Source organism: Equus asinus, chromosome 8 (genome assembly GCF_041296235.1).
Source record: "Equus asinus isolate D_3611 breed Donkey chromosome 8, EquAss-T2T_v2, whole genome shotgun sequence".
NCBI lineage: Eukaryota > Metazoa > Chordata > Mammalia > Perissodactyla > Equidae > Equus > Equus asinus.
In genome coordinates this window covers 28884457-28905445 of record NC_091797.1, presented here as the reverse complement: position 1 = coordinate 28905445, position 20989 = coordinate 28884457, and the positions used below count along the sequence as shown (strand labels likewise).

General features: G+C 50.1%; 1 protein-coding gene across 3 annotated transcripts in view; it reads left to right on the top strand.

Moving 5' to 3' along the window:
- Positions 1-20989, top strand: part of PPARD (peroxisome proliferator activated receptor delta) — a 73106-nt gene that overhangs the window by 42405 nt on the left and 9712 nt on the right. For 2 of the 3 annotated variants that reach the window (XM_014846252.3, XM_070515038.1), the window contains 2 exons: positions 549-734; positions 14213-14443. In XM_014846252.3, the coding sequence (XP_014701738.1) occupies positions 14314-14443 (130 nt within the window). In that variant the 5' untranslated portion in view covers positions 549-734; positions 14213-14313. The remainder of the gene's footprint in view (positions 1-548; positions 735-14212; positions 14444-20989) is intronic. The other variant, XM_014846251.3, reaches the window with a different exon arrangement.

The window sequence follows — 20989 nt, the reverse complement described above, 5'->3', positions numbered from 1 at the left end:
TAGAGGAAAGTGTCTCATGATGCTTTGGCCCCTTGTTGACTTAGGAGAAAAGATAGAAGATGTGCTCCTCACATTTAAAGTATCGCCATTCCAGCACTTCAGCTTCATCTTGGATGTTGGAGTACAGGAGCCACACATCAAGAGGGTGTGATAAACTAAGGAAGAGGAGGGGTCGGGAAACTGTCAGTGACAAGTGCCGGAGTGACTGAGAGGTTTCGCCTGGAGACAATGACTTTGAGGAGAAAGAAGATACAGGCCAGGAGACTTGGTGGCCAGAGGCCAGGCAGGACAGGACTAGGCGTGAAAGTTAGTTGGAGGCAGGGTCCACTCATGAGGATACGGAAAACTTTTTAGCATTGGAGGGGTACAGGAATCTGGTTCGCGTCTGTCTCCACCTCCCTCTCCTGGGCCTGGCACCCTGTGTTTCCCCTCCCCAGAACACCCTGCCCTCAGTCTGTGTAAGAAATTCATCTGCCCGTTCCTCGATTGTATTTTCTTCTCTGAACTCTTTTCAGTGTTTTCTCTAATGAGTGTATTTTACTTTTAAGATCGTTTCTGGATGACCCAGCTCGCCTTGGCCGTGAACCTTCCCTGAGGCGTCCAGCAGAGGCCATTTCCTCCTCCTCAGCACTCAGCCACCCTCCTCCCCTTCCCTGTTTGTGTACAGCCTTCCGTCTGGTATTGCAGGGACTGGTCTTATCTTCCTGCCTGACTGGAGTGTAAACACTTTAAAGGTACCTGAGCATTTGTCACCACCTCCCCACCCCCTATCCTGAGATACCTGAGGCCTGGGAATGACTGAGGTCCCCTTTACATTGAATACTGCTCTTGGATTCTGCTGGGTGAGAGGATGTTAAAGTCAAAAGGGGAATAGAAGCACCCAACACTCCCTCCCAATAGGGAAAATGAAGCTCGGAGAAACGAACCACCTCCTCAAAGGTCACCTGGTGGGTTAGCCAAAGAGCCGGCCTGGACCACAGCTGGGCCCCTCAGCCAGCTGTCTCTGGACTGCATGTTTTCCCCTCCACTGCATTTCTACCAATTTATTGTAATCCTAATGAGCTCCTCCTGTGACTGGAATGGTCTGGAGAGCAGGGCTGGATGCCCCTGGAAAACTGAAGCCCGGGCACCAGTGATCTGTATGGGCTGCTTCAGGCTGGGCCACGAACATAAATCTTTTTTCAAGTTATTTGTTAAATAAACGAACAACTGTTTATATTTATTGAGCAATTTCTATCTGCCAATCACTCCTCTAAGACTTAAGGATCAGTGTGAATCAAATAGACGAAAATCTCTGCCTTGTGGGATTTATATTCTTTTGAGGAGAGACAAGCAGTTAACAAATGAGAAAAAAAATACACATATATGTATGTGTGTGTATATATGTATGCATACACACACACACATACATACATACAACTCCAGATAGCTCTGGAAAAAATGAAGCAGAGAAGGGAAATGGAATACCCGAGGGTGGGCTGGGGTGGTTTTAAATAGAGTTGTCAGGTGAACTGCCACGTTTGAGCAAGCCCTGAGGAGATGCGGCAACAAGCCATGTAGATAGATACCTGAGGGAAGAACATTTTCAGCTGGAGGGAACAGCTGCAAAGGCCCTGAAGCAAGATATGCTTGCTGTGTTCAGGACCAGCAAGGAGGCTGTGTGCCTCGCGCACAGTGTACCAGGAGGGGGGTAGTAGGAGGGGCTCCAGTTCCAGAAGGCCTTGCAGGCCAGTGTGAGTCTGGGCAGGAAGCTCCTGAAGGGATTTGATCAAGGGAAGGACAGAATCTGACTTAAAAGGATCACTGACTGCTGTGTGGAGAGTAGTGGGATGGATCCAGAAGCAGAGAAGCTAGTTAGGGGGCTGTTACAATAATCCAGGCAGGAGATGATGTTGGCTTGGGCAGGGTCGTAGCAGTGGAAGAGGTGAGAAGTGATTAGATTCTGGGTATGTATTAAAGGCAGAGCCCACAGATTCGCTGACTCCACCATTTTGGTCTGGCCAACTAGAAGGTTGGAGTTGCTATTTACTGAGATAGGAAAGACCTTAGAGGGAAGGTCAAGGGCTCGGTTTTGGTTGGTAGGCTTGTGATACCATTGGACATCCTTGTGGAGATGTCAGAGAAGCTGGGCCTGGAGAAATAAATATTGGAGTCATCAGTATATTGAAGGTATCAAAAGCCACGAGCCAGCATAAGATCATGCAGGGAGGGAGTGTAGATGGAAAATGAAAGAGACCTTTTAGAGACTGAGAAGGAAATTGCTGACTGGGACCAGCAGAGGAGATTGATAAGGAGCAGGAAGTGAGATCAGAGGAAAACTGGGAGCCAAGTGAAGAAAAGGTGTTGAGGAGGAAAGAGCCAGTAAGGTATCACGTGATCTGATGGGCCAAGTGAGATGAAGATAATACATGCACAGTACAGAGGGTTTAAAAAGTACAGTGACATAAAAACAATAACCCACCACCTTATTCATACAAGGAAGCTTCCTTCTCATTTTTGTCTATACCCATTTTTATGGGAATGATGCTGTTTTGTATTCTGCTGTTTTTCACTTCACAAGCTATTAACTATTCTATGAAAACCTGAGTTTAGTGGCTGGATAATACTCCATTTTCTGGGGGTGCCCTAATTTGTTTAACCATTCCTTTATTACTGGGCATTCAGTCATTTCTGCTATTTTTCATTATTATAAATATTTTTCATTGTTATAACAATTGATTTCATTATTATAAATAATACTGCATTGAACAACCCAGTACATTTTTACTGTGAGGGGAATTCAGGGTCAGAGGATGTGAACACTTTGAGGTGAAGCTCGAACTTGGGAGCCATAGTTTCTCCTGGAGAGCTGACTGATCTCACTTAGCTGTAGGGTTCTGCTGTCTGCTCTCCCCTTGGGGAGGTTCGGAAGTCACTCAGCCCTTCTGACCCCCATTTCTGCCTTCCCTCCTCCACCTGCAAGTCCCATTTCTCCTGGGCCAGTCAGAGTTTCATTTTCCCTCACTCGGCCTGGCCACCCGCTCAGTGCACAGCCCCTTTCATTGCCACCAGCCTCTGTCCCCTCACCCCATTTGTGCATAGGGCCTGCAGGAGTTAGAGCTCCCCACAGAGGGTTATTATAGTGTTAAAATAAAATAATCCATTTTAGGTGCTCAACACAGTTAGTTCTGTCTGCGCTCCTGTCACTGGGCCTGTTAGAGGAGCTTATATACATGGAGGTGCTTCCTGAATTTAAAGGACTGGCTGATGCTCTAGTCTTAGTGTTGCTTAAAAAGAAGAGGGTATGAGGAGTGGTGTCTAGTCCGTGCCCTGGAGCCACGTAGCTTGTAGAGCAGGGCCACTGGTCCACAGGTTGGTGTGCTGGTCATGAGAGCTGTGTGTCAGAAGCTGAGGGGGCTTGGATGGAGTCATCAGGCCCAGGAATGTGGCTGTGCCTATCAGTTGGCCTCCTGCCAAGCAGTGCCAGGTGCCACGCCTGTTCCCCAGATATGTGTGTGTGTTGTAGCTGGGAGTCCCTCAGACCAGAACAGTGCTGAGAGGCTTGAGCCGGGGGAAGTCAGAGCAGGAATGGGCTTTGGAGATCCTCTGATGTGACGTTTTACTCACTGAGGGCACGGGTGGGGCTGTGGGAGAAGCACTCAACTCCACCTCATGCCTCGCCTCTTCAGCCTGAATCTTTCCAGGAACAGAACGGGCAGCTGCTTTCCAGACCCAGCCTTCCGGGGCTCTGGGAGGTGGCCTTCTCCCTCCTGCCGATGCCTGAGCTGGGTTTGCTGTCTCCCTGGCCTCTCAGAGCCCTGCTGGAATCATCTACATCTGTCCTCCACAGCAGCTGGAGGAATTCTTCTTTAAATGCAGCTCTGATCCTGCCTGTCCTCTTCATAACCCTCGCAGGCTCTCTGCTGCTCTTTGGATAAACACTCACATCCTCAACTCGCCCCTGAGGCCCCGTGTGATCTCCAGCCTCAGCTGGACCCGCCTCCCTGCCCTCTCAGCACTCCAGCTACACGGCCTTCTTTCCACTCTCAGAGGGTCCATGCCGTCCCCCTCCCTCTTGGGACCTTTTCACATCACCCTTCCCCCATTGTCCTGTGACCTACGAGCCTGCCTGTCAGCGAGAGGCTGCATCCTCAGGAACACCTCCCCGACTGCACACGCTAGGCCAGTGTGCTCTGAGTGTGCCCCACTGCGCTAGGCGTTTGTCCTTCAGAGCCCTGGTCACCATGCACAGCTACGGGTTGGTATTGGTTTCTTGACTAACATAGCCTGGTGCGTGATGCTGTGTTCTTAACAAACATTGGTTGAAGGAGTGAATGAAAGCAGCTGGCAGCAGCTGGCAGGGACCAGAAAAAGAGTGGCGGTACATTGACGGCTTCAGAGCCATAGCACCTGAGGTCCTCAGATGAGAAGCGGTCTGGAGAGGTCCCCTGGTGCAGCCCTCTGCCCATGGGCACAGCCACCCGTGCCTCAGAAGCCGTCTCTGAGCGGTGCTGGTCCTCAGCTCCCTCGCAGCTTTCAGTAGGAGAGATCTGGATCTCTTCTAGCACCTGGGCAGGCCTTTCTTATAGCTCATCAGTATCTCTCAGTATATTATTCAATTTGCTGTGTCCAAAACATTTTGAAAATGTTTCTCCCTTTTCGCCCCATCATAAAAGTATCCCATGCTTGTTGTAAAGAATTTGGAGAGCGCAGAAGAATGTAATTAAGAAAATAAGAATCACCTATGACTCTACCCAAGGGCGAAAAGAACCATTAACATTTTGGGCGTCTTTCCGGTTTATTTCTATGCATTATGTACATGTTTTGACATCATTGAGATTCTGTTGTTTGTGAAAACTAGGTTTTAGTATCTGCTCAGTGTTCAGTGGCTCCAGTCATAGGCAAATGGCGGGGAGAGTCAATGGCTGGGCCTCTCCTCTGCTCCAGGCGGCCGGGCATATTTGGGGCCTCTTGCTGATCCCCGGCGAGGAGCCCTCTTTCCCACTCAGATCGCTTCCCCCGACACATTCTCAGTAGCTCCCTGAGGCCGGCTTGTCCTTTTATTTTAGTGTAGCTCCACTCCACGGGGTTTAGGGGCCGTCTCTTGGTGGAGCTGGAAGAATTATCGAATGTGGGGAGCTCCATGTAATCCCCTGAGACCAGCCAACAGTGGTGATTGCAGCAGCAGCCACAGTCCCTGTTTGCTGGACGCCTGCTATATATCCAGCACCACAGGCAGCTGCTGTGTGGTTATTTTCCTCGCCATGACTGCTTGGGTTAGGGGGCAGTATCCCACTCTCCTGGCTGTCTTTTCTTTGGTTCCAGCACCCTTTGAACAAAACCAGCCTCCAGGCTAGTCCTTGGGTTGGCTTCTGGTGACCTGCTGGAGTGAATCCATTTCAGCAAGGTGGCCACACAGGCCTCTCCTGTGCCCTGAGGAGAGTGGGGTGACCTGGATTGGCAAATGGGGAGCAGAGAACACCGTGGAGTTGCTGGTCTGGAAAGCCAGGGCACTGAGCCAGCACCCTGATTAATGATTGATTGGAAAGCTTGGAAGAGAATCAGCCCAGCCCATCCTCCCAGGGCCTCCCTCACTGCTGACCCTGAAAGCACTTGTCGGGGACTTGGGGCAACGTCTGCCCTTTATCTGGAGGCTTCTGACCCTCGTGCGCCATGTAATCCCCTAAGACTAGTGAACAGTAGTGAGAATAGCAGCAGCCATGTCCCTGTTTTTTGGACGTTTACTGTATGCCCAGCGCTGGTAAGCAGTTGCTGTGTGGTTGTTTAATCCTCACAATGACTGCTTGGGTTGTGTGGGAGAGTCCCAATCTTAGGGCTGAGAAATTCTGAGGGGAACTCTTAGTCTTCCCCTAATCAGAGAGAGGGAGAGGCAGAAGCAGGGTTTGAACCCAGGCCTGGAATTAACTTCTATGGAGTATTGCATCTCCAGGGCAGTAACACAGGAAAACTGGTACAGTGGCAAATGTTATAACTGAAAACAGCCTGACTACGCTTAATGTGCCTGGTCTCTTTATTCATCCAACAAGTGTATGTTGAGCAGCCGCTAAGTGCCAGGCACTGTGCCAGGTGCTGGAACCTGCTCCATGTTCAAGGGGTGATGCTGGAACATAGGGCAAGTGGGATGGGGCTGGAAAAGGAGCCAGGGACCAGAACCTGTGGCTGTCTTTAGCCCTCAGTGGTCATTTTCTGGCAGGGAGTATCCAGAAGGGCTTTGACCAGGGTGTTCTTGACAGGAACTGTTGGAGACTGGCAGCTAGACAAAGGACTCAGGGGTGATGGCTCCAGACTGAGGCTAAGAGCAGCTTCCAGATCCAACAGTGCAGGGACATACTAGCTTCTGGTCCAGTCTTACCCAGCACCACATGCGAGGCACACAACGTAGTGATTAAGACTTGAGCTCACCTGCCTGAACTCAAATCCTGCTGCTCTAGTTACTGTGTGGCCTTAAACTAGTTACTCTCCCTCTCTGTGCTGCAGTTTCCTCATCAGTTAAATGGGGCTAATAATAGTACCTGATTCTTAGGGTTGTTGTGAGGATTAGGTGTGTCGTTATACATAGAGCCTAGTGTGTAGTAAGCCCTCAGAGAATGGAAGCTGGTACCATTGTGATGGAGGTGGGGAGCCCGACGCTTGGAGCTGTGCCCGCCTTGGATTCTGGTGCAGGGAGAGGCCTTTCAGGCTGAGCCACAGGTGGCTGAGCCCCAGCACACTGCCTGGCCCCACTCAGAGCAGACAGCCTGCTGTGGGCATCAGGGGAGCTCCATCTCCTGAGGATGGCTCGACTTGGTGGAAAGCTGCCAGGGGGCTTGCCTGCTGGCAGCAGACCAGGCCTCTCGAGCTCTAGGTCATTTGGATTAAGCTCCTGGCTACCCCTCTGCCCATGAAATTTACCTGCCCAAGGGGAAATGGATGGAGTCGTGCCCCTCCCCCTACCTTAGCTCCCAGTCACTTCTTGGGGCAAGAGAGTAGGTATTGGAATGGGAATACTGGGGCTGCTTGCACGGCAGGCTTGTGTCTGTGCATATGCAGGCAGCACACATGTGTGTGCATGCCAGAATCAGAGTCGTCCAGGCATTTGTTTTGTAAGAAATTCTCTTGCTAGAGACTCCATTTTTTGTCCAAGGGCAGCAGAGCAGCCCCCCTCGTTCTGGCTGCAGGACCCTTGTCCTCTCTGAGGACCGCACCACCCTCTTAAGTGGGACGAAGGTAGGACACAGTCAGAGGGTTTTTGGTTCTGGCACAGTGCTGGGGATAGGAGTAGCAAATCCAGGGCGCCTGAAACACATAAAAGTTAGCCGAGAGCCAGGGTGCGCTGTTTGAGTGCCGGGGCTGAAGCAGGCAGGAGGAGGCTAGGGTTCGCTGCAGGGAGACTGGGGGGCAGGCGGGCAGCTGCTGTGGAAATCCAGCCTGTGTGCCTGGGCCCAGTGCATGGGGAGGGCCTTGGGGGTCACGGTAGCTCCTGGCTGAGCAAGCTGAGAACCGTGGTGGCATGGGGGCAGCCTTGGCTCCTGGGTAGATGGGCAGACCTCAGCTGTAAATGGAACAGTCGAGACTGTGTGAAAATGGATGGCTTCTGGCAAAATGCAGGGATGGGCCACAGCACAGCGGTTCCATCTAAATATGAAACAGCACAAGAGATGTGTGTGGGGTTTACAACAAGCCAACTGCAGCTCCCCTCTCCCTTTAGCTGGTGTCCTTAAGAGGTCACAGTCAGAAGAGACAGCTCCAGGCTGGGGAGGAACACCGTCTGGAATCCAGGGACCCTGTCCCATATCCAAAATTCTAGCCAGAGCCCAGAACCGCGTCTGATTTCAAGAGGCAACCACTTGCACCCCCAGATACTGAGAACAGTTCCCTTGGTCGTGGTGAAATAACCTCCCAGCTGGTATTGTGGAAGTGGGAGCTGAGGCTCAGGGGTATTGGGTGTGTAGGGTGGCCTTCAGGGGCCTGGCCAGGCTTGGACCCCAGGATATCTGAAACCCTGTGGTCTTCTGCTTCATCCTCATGCGTGTTTTCCGAGAGACACCATGTCAGGCTCCGCAAGCCTAGGCTTTTTGTCATTTGCCTCTTCTGCTCAGGAGAGCTCACTAGGCTTGCCTTATGGGGGCTCATGAGGATTGTGCAGAGCCTGGGTGCTGTGCCCAGCAGGTGTCCGATGCATAGTAGGAGCTCAGTCAGCTCCTACCCCTCCCTCCAGGATTCAGTCCTGACAGTAAGCTCTGTCCCGTCTCCCCAGGGTCACTCAAAGGGTCAGAGGGTATGAAGGAGGAATGTGTGATACAATATTTTATCAAGTGTCTATACAAGGCAGTGTTAGAGTTTCCTTCCTCTGTTTCTGCCTGCTAATGGGGACCCTAAATCCTCATGTCCCTCTCTCCCCAGCTCTAATCACCACAGACTGGTGTGCATTTCCCCTGTGTCCACTGACACCCAAGCTGCACAAATCCACCAACAGTTTGTTCTCATCAGCCTCATCCCACTTCCTGCTGAGGTCAGTGCCACCGCTCTGCTCAGGGCTCTTAGAAGTCACAGTACTGGCATGACTCTCTTGTGACTATGCTGCCCATCCTCTTGATGCTAGTCCTCAGAAGCCTCCTGTAGCCCCTTCAGCCATGGGCCTGGTTAACCCCCCACCTGCCCCTCCCTCCCTCACCTCCAGACTTTTCAGTCCTGGAGCATGAAGAATCAGTGTCTCTGGTCCTTGTTGTTTGGATAACAGCTCATTTTTTGGAGTGTTTAATACATGCCACACACAGCAGTCACAAACTGCTCTTGGTGATCCTTTTTCCAGTGTTGTCACCAACCCCCTCCCCACAGTCCCATTCTCCTCTTTAGCTAAGTGTCCTTATGTCTTGCTATTTCACTTAGGATTGTGTTCAGCTGCATGCAGGTGAAATCTGGCAAACAATGCCGTGTAAAACAGGCATTTAATTTTTCACCTAATAAATAGTCTGGAGATGGGCATTCCAGGGCTGGTTCAGCAGTTCTGCAATAGGAGCCGCAGTGACCAGGCTCCTTCTGACTTGGTGCCCCACGCTCTTAACTTGTCCTCTCATGCTCAGAAGGTAGCTGTTACATCTCCAGGCACCCTATATTCAGGCAGGAAGTAGGAAAGGGTAAAAACTTGTCTCTTTTATCAGGAAAGAGTTAAGGGTCTTTTCAGAAGGCCTTCCCAGTAGATTTCTGTTTACATATTGTTGGCCAGAATTGTGTCACATGAACACTGTAGCTGCAAGAGAGCTTGGAAAATTGAGTGTTTAGCTAGGCAGGTGTCTGATCCAAAGGAATCTGGGGCTCAGTAAGAAAGAAGGGAGAATGGAGTTGGGTAGACAACTGGGGGTGACTGCCCCAGGCCGTGCTTGTAGTCAGAGCCACAGGGCGGGAACTGCACCTCTGAGCATTTCCTTTGCTCTGGCTCCACTGATTCCCAGGTTTAATGCCCAGGGATGATCAGGAATTGATGCTAATCAAACTCAGATTCCTGGAGGGGGACAACTCACGCAGTGTAAGGAGTGAAGCCGCCTAGGGAGTGACAGCAGGAAGTAGTGGAGATGGTGCCAGTGGCGAGCGCATGTCCAGGTAAAGGGGCGGCCGCTGCTTGCGTCTTGAGGTGGGTGCCGGGGTCGTGCAGGCGTCCAGTGGCCAGGTCTGCACAGTTTTCAATAGAGGTCAGAAAGCCAGATTCTTTTAAGCTTTTTTTTTTTAACTCTATTTTGAGAAAAGTCTAGGGTTATAGAAATATTGCAAAGATCATACAGAGTTCCCATATATCCTTCATCCAGCTTCCCCTAATGTCAACATCTTAAATGTCACACACTTGACAAAACTAAGAAATTAACACTGGTACAATACTGTTAACTAAACTAAGCAGACTTTATTTGGAACTTACCAGTTTTTCCACCCTGTCCTCTTTCTGTTCCAGGGTCCAGTCCACCATTCTGTGTTGCCTTTAATTGTTAGGGGTCTAGCTCTCTTCACTTCATTCTGCAAATTGCTCTCTTCATTATATCTTAAAGATACTTCCATATCAGTCCATAAACGTCGTCATTCTTGTTGGTGGCTGCGAAGAATTCCATGTGTCCATATCATAATTTATTTAATAAGTCCCCTATTAATGGATGTTTAGCTAGTTCCCCACCTCTTCCTAGTCCAATAATACTGTAATGAATAACCTTGTACTAATACTTTCTGTCATTTTGCTTAAGTGGAAGTATAGCTGTAGGGTACAACCTAGAAGTGGTGTTTCTGGGTCAAAGGGAGTGTGCACCTGTAATTTAGATAGTCGTAGCCAAATTACCCTCTTTAGAGGTTGTGCCAATTTCCCTTTCCACCTTTCCAACAATGTGTGAGATTATTTCCCCACATGCTTAGCAAAAATGTGCTAGCATTTGTTTTAATCTGATTGTATAAAGTGTACTTCATTGTTTTAATTTGCATTTCTTTTATGAATGATGTTGAGCATCTTTTCATGTGTTTAAGAGCCAGATATGTATATCTTTCCTGTAAACATTTTTTATATCCTGGGCCCATTTTTCTATTAGATTGCTAGTCTTTTACTTAATTAATTTGTTGGAAATATTTTAGGGAAATTAGTGCTTGGATGAGAGTTGCAAATATTTTTCCCAGTTTATTATCTGTTTTTTCTCTTATGATGGTTTTTTACCATATAGAAAGTTTATATTTTTATGTAATCAAACTTACTAACCTTTCACCCATAAAGTTTTTATGAGTTTAGTGCCATGCTTAGCTTCTTCCCACCTTAAGACTGCTTTTGTTTTGTTTTGTTTTGTTTTTCTTTTTGCGGACGATTAGCCCTGAGCTAACATCTGCCACCAATCCTCCTCTTTTTGCTGAGGAAGACTGGCCCTGAGCTAACATCCCTGCCCATCTTCCTCTACTTTATTACAAGGGACACCTACCGCAGTATGGCATGCCAAGCGGTGCCATGTCCGCACTCGGGATCCGAACTGGCAAACCCCAAGCCGCCAAAGCAGAATGTGCAAACTTAACCACTGCGCCACCAGGCCAGCCCCAAGACTGCTTTTATAGTTCATGTGTTTTTTTTTTAATATTTTTTTAATATATTTTTGTTTTATCTTAAAAATTTAAAATTTATTTGGGCCTTGTCTTGGTATAGGGTGTGAGATAGGGATCCATGTTAATTTTTCCCGATGCTTCTTGGTTGTCCCAATACCATTTATTGAAGAATCCATCTTTTCCCTTTGATTTGAAGTGCTGTCTTGATAACATATTAAAATTCCATGTGTGTTTGCATCTATTTATGGACTCCGTATTCTCTTTTATTGCTTGTCTATTCATGTGCCTGTACCACTCTGTTTTAACTACTACAGCTTTACTATAATTCTTTTTATTCCTCTCCAGCTAATTCCCTACCATGTTTGCAAGAGTGCTTTTCCCCAGTCTCTTTGCTTTCTTCACATCCCATCTTTACTCTTAGTAGACAGCTGTCCTTCTACTTGATTAACTAGAAAGAGTGGGGCCACTCCATATGAGCTTTAACCCTCCCGCTCCCCAGCTGCTATGAAACTTCTTTGTCTTTTCCTCATCCTGCATCCTTGAATTATTCCCTTCCCATCAATCGTCCTGCCTCAGCTTCCCCCTTGAATCTTCAGACTGTCTTTCTCTGCAGACATCTCCTCTGTCCACAGCTTACTTGAGTCTCTTCTGGTCCAACAAACCTCTTCCTGGCTTTGCTACTTTCTCAGGCCAGCATCCTCGTGTACATTCCTTTCCTTGACATATTTACCAAAAAATTAGTCTCCATTCACTGTCCCAGCTTCCCCACTACCACTTATTCTTTAGAGCCCAGGTTTCCATCCCAATCGCTTGGCTGAAACTTGTCTCACGAGGTCATTGATGACCTCACAGTCACTGAATCCAGGCAGTGTGTGTCAGTTTATCAGCCTTAAACTCTACAGCGTTCAAGACACTTGCCCCCTGCCCCCTGAAACAGCCCTTCCCTTGCCTCTGAGACGCTCTGCTGTCCAAGTCTCTCCTGCCTCTGGCCACTGCCCCATTGTCTGCGCTGGTGCCTCTTCCTCTCTCCTTCCTCGACATGTCACTCTCCTTTGGTGAACTAAATCCCTTTCTGTGGCTGTCACATCAACAAGGATGCCCCTAAATCTACAGATTCCCAACTCCCAAGCTCTTAGACTCTGGGGCGGAATTTCCAAACTGCCTTTAGGAGACCAACTAAGAGGTTACTGTGTCAGTCCAGACGAGGGAAGATGAAGACCTGATGCAAAGGAGTAAGAGGGGATCATTTACTGTCAGCTGCAAGTTGCCTTGCTGTGAAGCAGTGCTTCTCAAGCTTGGCTGCACATTACAGTCACCAGAGGAATTAAAAATAAAGATCTGGAGCCAGCCCTGATGGCCTAGGGGTTAAAGTTCAGCGCTCACTGCCACGGGGCCTGGGTTTGCTTCCCAGTCACAAGACCGCAGCTCACATAGAAGAACTGGAACTACTTACAAGTAGGATATACAGCCATGCACTGGAGCTTTGGGGAGGGATAAAAGAAAAAAAGAGGAAGATTGGCAACAGATATTTGCTCAGGGCAAACCTTTCCCTGCAGAGAAAATAAAGATCCCAATGCCCAAGCTGCTCCCCAAACCAGTCAAATGAGCATCTCTGGGGATGGGCCCAGACATCCATATTTTTAAAAACTCCCCAGTGATTCCAGCATGCAGCTGAGTTTGCAAGCCTAGAGCAGGGTGAAAGGGAGGGAGGAGTCTCAGTTGACTCCTGCCATCTGGCTTTGATAAGCAGGTAGATGGCCATGTGGGTCACTACAGTAGGGATTGCCAGAGGAAAGGCAGGTTTGAGGGAGGATGGTGGGTTCTGTGTGGATAGGTTGAGTTGGAGCTGCCTGTGGGCATCCAAGAGGAGTCCCACAGACCTTCAATCTCCCTAAAGCGGGTCTTTCCTGCTCCTGCCTCAGGCCTGCACTGCTCCAGGACAGAGTCCAGGCACACTCCCAGTGCTGGGGCAGTTGAAGTGCGCCTACCTGGACACAGCTCACCTTCCCAGCCGTCCCTCCAAATCGGCTCTCCTCCAGCACTCCACTCCCTAGCCAATAGGACTCCTCACCGTGCTGCCTCTGCGTCTTTTCTCATGCTGTATCACCAAGACGAGTTCCATGCCATCTCTGGTCAAAATCCATCCCACTCTCGGCTGGCCCCGTGGCCGAGTGGTTAAGTTCGCGCGCTCCGCTGCAGGCGGCCCAGTGTTTCTTAGTTTGAATCCTGGGCGCGGACATGGCACTGCTCATCAGACCACGCTGAGGCAGCGTCCCACATGCCACAACTAGAAGAACCCACAACGAAGAATACACAACGATGTACCGGGGGGCTTTGGGGAGAAAAAGGAAAAAATAAAAAAAATCTTTAAAAAAAAAAATCCATCCCACTCTCAAGGCATCTCCCATAGCACCTCGTGACCTTACCACCTCTGGCTGTGGGATTTGTGGACAATATTTTACTTGCTAAAGGTTGGAACTGCCTCCTCCTGGGTGATGTGAACAAGGGGGTCACCACCTAGTAGCCCCCCTTGGCAAGATTCCAGCACAGAGTGCTTCTCCTCTTGCCTGATGGCTATGCCTTTGAGGATCTAGTTGCTGATCTGCTGTCAACTGTGAGCCCACCAGGCAGGGGGTCCTGTCTTTTTTTCCACACCCAAACACAGAAAAGATAGGACCCACTCCCTTCAAGATTTGTGCCTTAGGGGAGCAGTGATTCTTGGGCCTGAGCACTGGTGGGGACAGGTTGGGAGTTGGGAGGTGTGATGCACAGCAGGATGTCCAGGGGGACTGGAGAGGTTTAAAAAAGCCCCTCAGGTCGTTCTGTGTGGCTCCTGTTGACTCAGGAGGCTCAAGAGCAGGACACAGCACAGGATGCAGGCAAAGGTGGCAGTGTAGTGTGTCACCCTATCTGGTTCACGGAGACTGCTCTCAGCTCCACAGACCTGCTGCAGAAGCCAAGTGGACAAAGGGTGGGAGGGGAGGTGACTTCAGATGCAAAGAGTGGAGACCATGGGCTAGCGCTGCGGGGATGAGGCCTTCCTGCTCTGAAGGGGCAGGGGGACTCCCTCCATCCTGTCCCCCAGATGGTAGCCCTCAAGTACGCCCCACTCCCATCACCCTCTCCACCTCTTCAGCACCTCCCCCAACTTCTTCCTGTCTTCCCCTTTGCCCAGGCTGGCGGGAACTGCCCTGGAGAAGTCCATCTGCATTCAGACCTAGATGATGCCAGAGCTATGACCGGGCCTGCAGGCGTGGTGCCGAGGGGAAATCAGCCATGGAGCAGCCACCGGAGGAAGCCCCTGAGGTCCGGGAAGAGGAGGAGAAAGAAGAAGTGGCAGAGGCAGAAGGAGCCCCAGAGCTCAATGGGGGACCAGAGCACTCGCTTCCTTCCAGCAGCTATGCAGGTGAGGAGGGGCGGGCAGGGGACACGGGCAGAGGAGGCACAGCAGGGCAGAACAGGGAACCTAGCCCTCTGCAGCAGCGTCCTAAAGGTACAGAGTAGCAGAGAAGTTAAGGACAGGAGCCAGACAGCCTAGATTCACACCCCTGCTCTGTTGCCCGTCAGCTGCAGGACCTTGGGCAAGCTGCACCACTTCTTCCTGTAAAACAGACAGGGATCGTAGGGGCTGCGGACATGGACTTCTGTGAGAACTGAATGAGCTAGTGTTTGTAATGCATGTCACTGTCATTATTGTTCCCATCACCACTACCACAGGGGATCCAGGACCAATCTGCATTAACAGCCCACTAGAAGGATCAGTTGTACCTGGGATTGTTATGATCACTCAGAATACAGAATTCAGTTCATCTGGTGCTAATTATACACGTCACCAGCTACATTGTAATTAGGCATAAATGCTAAGCAGTTAGTATGAATGACTGTAATTAATAACGCTTTTGTGTAGCTGGACAGTTTTTTTTGTTTTGTTTTGTTTTTTTAATTAAGATTATGATAGATTACAACCTTGTGAGATTTCAGTTGTACGTTATTGTTAGTAATGTTGTGGGTACACCACTTCACCCTTTGTGCCCTCCCCCCAGCCCCCTTTTCCCTGGTAACCACCGATCGGTTCTCCATGTCTATATGTTAACTTCCACCTATAAGTGGGGTCATATAGAGTTCGTCTTTCTCTGTCTGGCTTATTTCGCTTAACATAATACCCTCAAGGTCCATCCATGTTGACGCGAATGGAATAATTTGGTCCTTTTTTATGGCTGAGTAGTATTCCATTGTGTATATATACCATATCTTCTTTATCCAGTCATCAGTTTCTGGGCATGTAGGTTGGTTCCACGTCTTGGCTATTGTAAATAGTGCTGCGATGAACGTAGGGGTGCAGGGGACTCTTGGGATTGCTGATTTCAGGTTCTTAGGATAGATACCCAGTAGTGGGATGGCTGGGTCATAGGGTATTTCTATTTTTAACTTTTTGAGAAATCTCCATACTGTTTTCCATAGTGGCTGCACCAGTTTGCATTCCCACCAACAGTGTATGAGGGTTCCTTTTTCTTCACAACCTCTCCAACATTTGTCACTTTTGGTTTTGGATATTTTTGCCAATCTAACGGGTGTAAGGTAATATCTTAGTGTAGTTTTGATTTGCATTTCCCTGATGATTAGGGATGATGAACATCTTTTCATGTGTCTCTTGGCCATACTTATATCTTCTTTGGAGAAATGTAGCCGGACAGTTTTGAGCTTCTCTTGTCTTGCTTGTTGGTTCCCCTTTATTTATCTGCTGTCAGCAACAGTGTAGACATTTTTCTCTGGTACCTTGTACCATTCTGTCCCCATCTTCCTCATCATCATCGTGCTGTCCCCACCGTCAAGGGCACCCCAGAATCCGTTCCTCAGCCCCTGGCCTTCCCTGCTGCTGCTGTCGCCCCTTCCCTGCTCCCTGTCCTGTCCCCCACCTTCTTTTCTTCTTCCTCCACCTAAGTGCCAGCACATCCAGCTGATCCTTGCTCCCTTCCCTGGAGTGAACTAGGATTATGAGAGGATGTACTGCCAGGAGGGGACATCCTGATCTTGCTGCTGGTTTCAGCTGAAGGAGATCCTGGCCACAGGTAGTGACTCAGGGCAGAAGACTAGGCCCAGCCCACAAGGATGGGCTCTGGAGAAGGAGGTGGATGGTGTCAGAGTTCAGGCAGCGCGGGGGCTGTTGAGGTAGGACAAGCTCCTGCCTGGGCCTGCAGCAGAGAGACCCAAAAACTTGAGCCGCACTGCTTTGGACCTGCGCAGCAAGCCCTGGATTTGCAGAGCTTCTTCCTCTTCAGGGTCCGTGATGGGGAAGGGTGAAGGGAGAGCCATCATCCAGTCCCTCTGATCCCACCCAGACACCCAGGAATGACCAGAGTAGGTCTGGTGTGATTTCAGGGCCCAAGAGACGGTATCCCCCACCCCCCAGGATAACCGACTCCTTCTTGGGTGCGTGGCAGCAGGGATGGCTTTGGAGAGCAAGCCTTTCTCAAAAGAGAGGAATGGCTAACCAGGAGTGATCTGTCACTCAGTGCTAATACACATACTGTTCTGACCTTGAGACAGGCAAGGTGGGTTAGGAAGCAGAGGGAAGACACTGGGGGCTAAGAATGAGCAAGGGATGTCACTGAGGACACCAAGGGGAGTGAAAGCGGAAGAGAGGGCCACGATTTGTGGGGTTTGCGACCTCACTGTCTGCCCTAGCCCACCTTATCCCTGCATCTGTGCTCAGGCGCATAGAAGTTACCAGCAGAGAATGTCCCGTCCTGGGGTTTCCTACACTCCCTTGTAGGGACCATGTTGCCAAGTGATACTGCTGTTCACATGCAGACCAGAGTGTGGTGCCTGGGCACACAGGCAGGGCGAGGTGGGTGTGGTGATGGTGTCCCCGGGAGCTTTATGGGTGGGATTTAGGACTCACGGGGAGATGTCTGGGGCGGGATTGCCCAGCCACCCTTACAGCCCTGTGTATGATGTGGTGTTTAATAGATTCTGTTTATCAATAAATTGATGAAGGTGGAGGTAGAAAGACTTCCTTGTTCAGTAGTGGAAAGAGGAGGGGGTTGTTTAACATAATCACTATGTGTTAAAGCCATAGTATGTAGAAAGTTCCCACAAATTCTACTAGACAAGCCGCCCAACAGAAAAGCAGAAACAGGCAGTTCACAGTAGGACAAATACAAATGGCCAGAAAATATGATATGTTTTTCAGTCTACTCGCTGATCAAAGAAGGTATCTTCCGGTGAGATGTCATTTAGCCTGTCAGATTGGCAGAGAGGGCTGTGTTGGCCAGAGGGTGAGGACATGGCCCTCAGCCAGTCAGGGTAGAAGGGCTGCTCAGCAGCACAGGCCAATACTTCAGTGTGCATTCCTTTGGCCCTGCTGTTCCCCGCAGGAATGTATCCCATGTAAATACTCGCTCAGTGTGCACAGAGATTTCCACACTTATTTACTGCAGCACTGTTCACAAAAGCAAAACCTGGAAGGCGCCCATCTGTGGGAAATTGGTTATGTAAACTGTGGGAGAGCTATACTGTGGAATGCTCTGTAGTCATTAAATAGGATAAGGTAGGTCTGTATATACCGACAGGGAAGTAAGTTCCTGACCAACTGGGCATCCCGTTGTTTAAAAATCCTTATGTATCATGGAAGGCCCTAGAAGAGTACACACAAAAGACTGGTGGAGCTGGGGCTGGCCCGGTGGCGCAGCAGTTAAGTTCACATGTTCTGCTTCGGAGACCCAGGATTTGCTGGTTTGGATCCCGGGTGTGCACGTGGCACCACTCATCAAGCCATGCTGTGGTAGGTGTCCCACATATAAAGTAGAGGAAGATGGACATGGATGTTAGCTCAGGACCAGTCTTCCTCAGCCAAAAGAGGAGGATTGGTAGATGTTAGCTCAGCGCTGATCTTCCTCAAAAAAAAAATAAAATAAAAAAATAAAGACTAGTGGGGCTAACTCAGGGGGTAGGATCATGGGTGGAGAGGATCTCTCATAAGATGCTGCATGCCCTTATGTGTTTTTCTCAATAAGCCTGCAGGACTCTCATAATTTAAAAAGCAACTGCATTGCTTTTCTTTACAAGGTTAAAATAAATTAATTATTATTATTGTTGTTATTTTTAAAAAGGCCAGCAGGTAAGGGGCCCTGGAGACAGAGCCTCGTGCTGTGTTGGGGATCACACAGACCAGGACAGGAGCCCCAGGTCTGCCACTGCCAGCTGTGGCCCTCACCAGTGCCTTCACCTCTCCAGTCTCAGTCTCTTCACCTTTAAACGCTGCATCCTGCCCACCTCAGGGCCGGCCGGGTGAGGAGTAAATGGTGGTATCTGACACACCATGGATGTGTCAGCGCCTGCTGGTTCCTTGCCCCGCCCCATGAGTCTGTGACTTTGGCCTCTGGAGTCCCCTCAGGGACCCACGAGCTTGTGGTGCAGCCTCGAGCCCTGAACCAGCAGGAAGGCTGCAGAGTTTGCTTCTCTTCTGACCCTCCAGCGGTTCTGCAGTGACCCTGTGCATCTCTCTCCTGAGCTCAACACCTGCCGCCCAGCTCCTCCTCACTCAGGACGGGTCTCACCATTAGCTCTCGGCAGCAAGGAAACTCACGTGACGGGGTTGCCTGGCTAGGTGGGAGCAGGGGCAGCTGGAGCCAGTGTTCACACCCCACTCCTGTCCTCTTCGCCTCCTGCTTCAGTGATGAACATCCCCATCGCAACCGAGAAAGAGGGTCAGGGGGCTTAGCTGGGGTCAGAGGAAGAGAAAGTGCCCTTCCTCCTGGCCTTGGTGCCTCCTCTCTCCTAGCAAGCACATGGTGGGTGTCCAGGCAGGTCGTTTAGCCAAGGACAAGGCTGCGTGCCTGCCCTAAGGAGCCCACAGTCTAGACGAACAGGGCAACAGAAGTAAGAAGGCTGCTTGATAACCCAACCCCAGAGTCCTGCAGAATTGGCTCTGACTTCAGAAGCTGGTTGCCTGTGGGGCTCTGCCAGCAAATAGGCAGGGCTGGCACCTCCTGGCCCCCCTCACAGCTATGCCTACAGCATCCCTCCAGTGATGGAGACTAGATATTCAGGAGAGCTCTCAACCACACACAGAGGACGGGAATAAAGTCAGGAGTGTCTATTTCCTGAACTTGTCATCTAAGATGGTGCAGTTAATACCTTACTCTCTGGGTGACGGGGTTAGTGTTTACACTGAACCCAAACATTGGAATAATGGCTTCGTGTCGCCCTCAACAGTGACGTGTCTCATTTATTATAATCACGAGCTATTGATCGGTATATATGGGAAGTGGTAGAGTGCAGTGGGTGAGAGCTCAGTCCCCAGGGTTGGATGGTTCCATGTCACACTGCTCACTCTGCCACTGTATTAGTCGGGCTTTTCTAGAGAAACAGAACCAATAGGATGTGTTGAGAGAGAGAGTTATTTTAGAGTTGGCTCATGCAATTGCGAGGACTGGCAAGTTGAAATTCGGCTGGACAGGCCAGCAGGCTGGAGACCCAGGGAAGCTGATGTTGTGGCTCCAGTTCGAAGGCAGCCTGGAGGCAGAACTCTGTCTTCCTTAGGGAGACTTGGGTCTTTTTTCTTAAGGTTTCAGCTGATTGGCTGAGGCCTACTCACATTGTGGAGAGTAACAATTTAAATGTTAATCACATCTAAAAATACCTTTACACCAACTTCTAGACTTTTGTTTGACAAAAACTGGGTACCACAGGCACCATGGCCTGGCCAAGCTAACGCAAAAAATTAACCATCAGAGCCTGTCCACATGTTGTTTAACCTTCTGAGCCTCAGTTTTCTCACCTATAAAATGGGGTAAGAAGACCTGCTTGAAGGGTTGTTTTGAGTTCACATGAGAAGTGTCCAGTGGAGTGCCTGGTGCATAGTAGGCATGCACTGAAAAAGAGGTTTTATTGGGGCCGGCCCCGTGGCCCAGTGGTTAAGTCCTCATGCTCCGCTTCGGCGGCTCAAGGTTTTGCTGGGTCGGATACCAGGCGTGGACATGGCACCGCTCGTCAGGCCGCTGAGGCGATGTCCCACATGCCACAACCAGAGGCACCGACAACTAGAATATACAACTGTGTACTGGGGGGCTTTGGGGAGAGGAAGAAGGAAAACAAAAAGATTGGCAACAGTTGTTAGCTCAGGTGCCGATCTTTAAAAAAAAAAAAAAAGGTTTTATTGGTACAAACTCACAGCCTTTGCAGGGAAGTCATGTTTAGGTTCAGGTCCCAGTCCCACCAGGTGTTAGACAGGTGACCTTGGGCAGAGCACTTAACCTCAGCCATCCTGCGTTTCCTCGTCTTTACATAGTGGCACTTACTGTCTTCCAAGGTGATGTGAAATGCTACTACCAAGCATGAAGACACGTGCTCTGCGCTTAGTGGGGCTGGTGAACGCCAATTCTTGCCCCTTCCCTCCGCAGGGTGGTAGCGGCAGGCCCTCAGGAGATGTTTGGGAGGTCAGGCAGGGTGTGGCTAGGTGGCAGCTCAGAGACATGGCTCGGGGCCCAGATGATGGCTGTCAGGTGAGCAAGTGCATTTCCTGAGAGCAGAGGAAGGGGCTGGGTGAGAGGACGGTGCTGGGCTGGCCTGGGAGAGCAGCTCTGCAGGCGGACAGCCATCAAATGGCAAGCCCAGCGTCTCTTCCGGCCAGCATGCCTGAGGAGCACCAAGGCGGGGCTCTGGGTTGGGGGGAGGGCCTCTTGGAACCCCAGTATCCCACCAGGAGGTCATGGGGGAGGTGGTGGGACCATCAGAACCGGGTCCCTAGAATTCTGCCATCATTACTTTTGGATAGGAAGTGATGGTGATTTGAGGATAAACCCTTAAGCCAGGTGGTCAGTCAGGAAGAGACAGAACCTTTGTCTTTGGAAAACCCACCCCCAAACTACCACCACTCCAGTATCCCCAATATATGCACTCCACAACTAAACCTAGCCCTGTAGGATGTGTCCATTTCTGCCCACCCAGC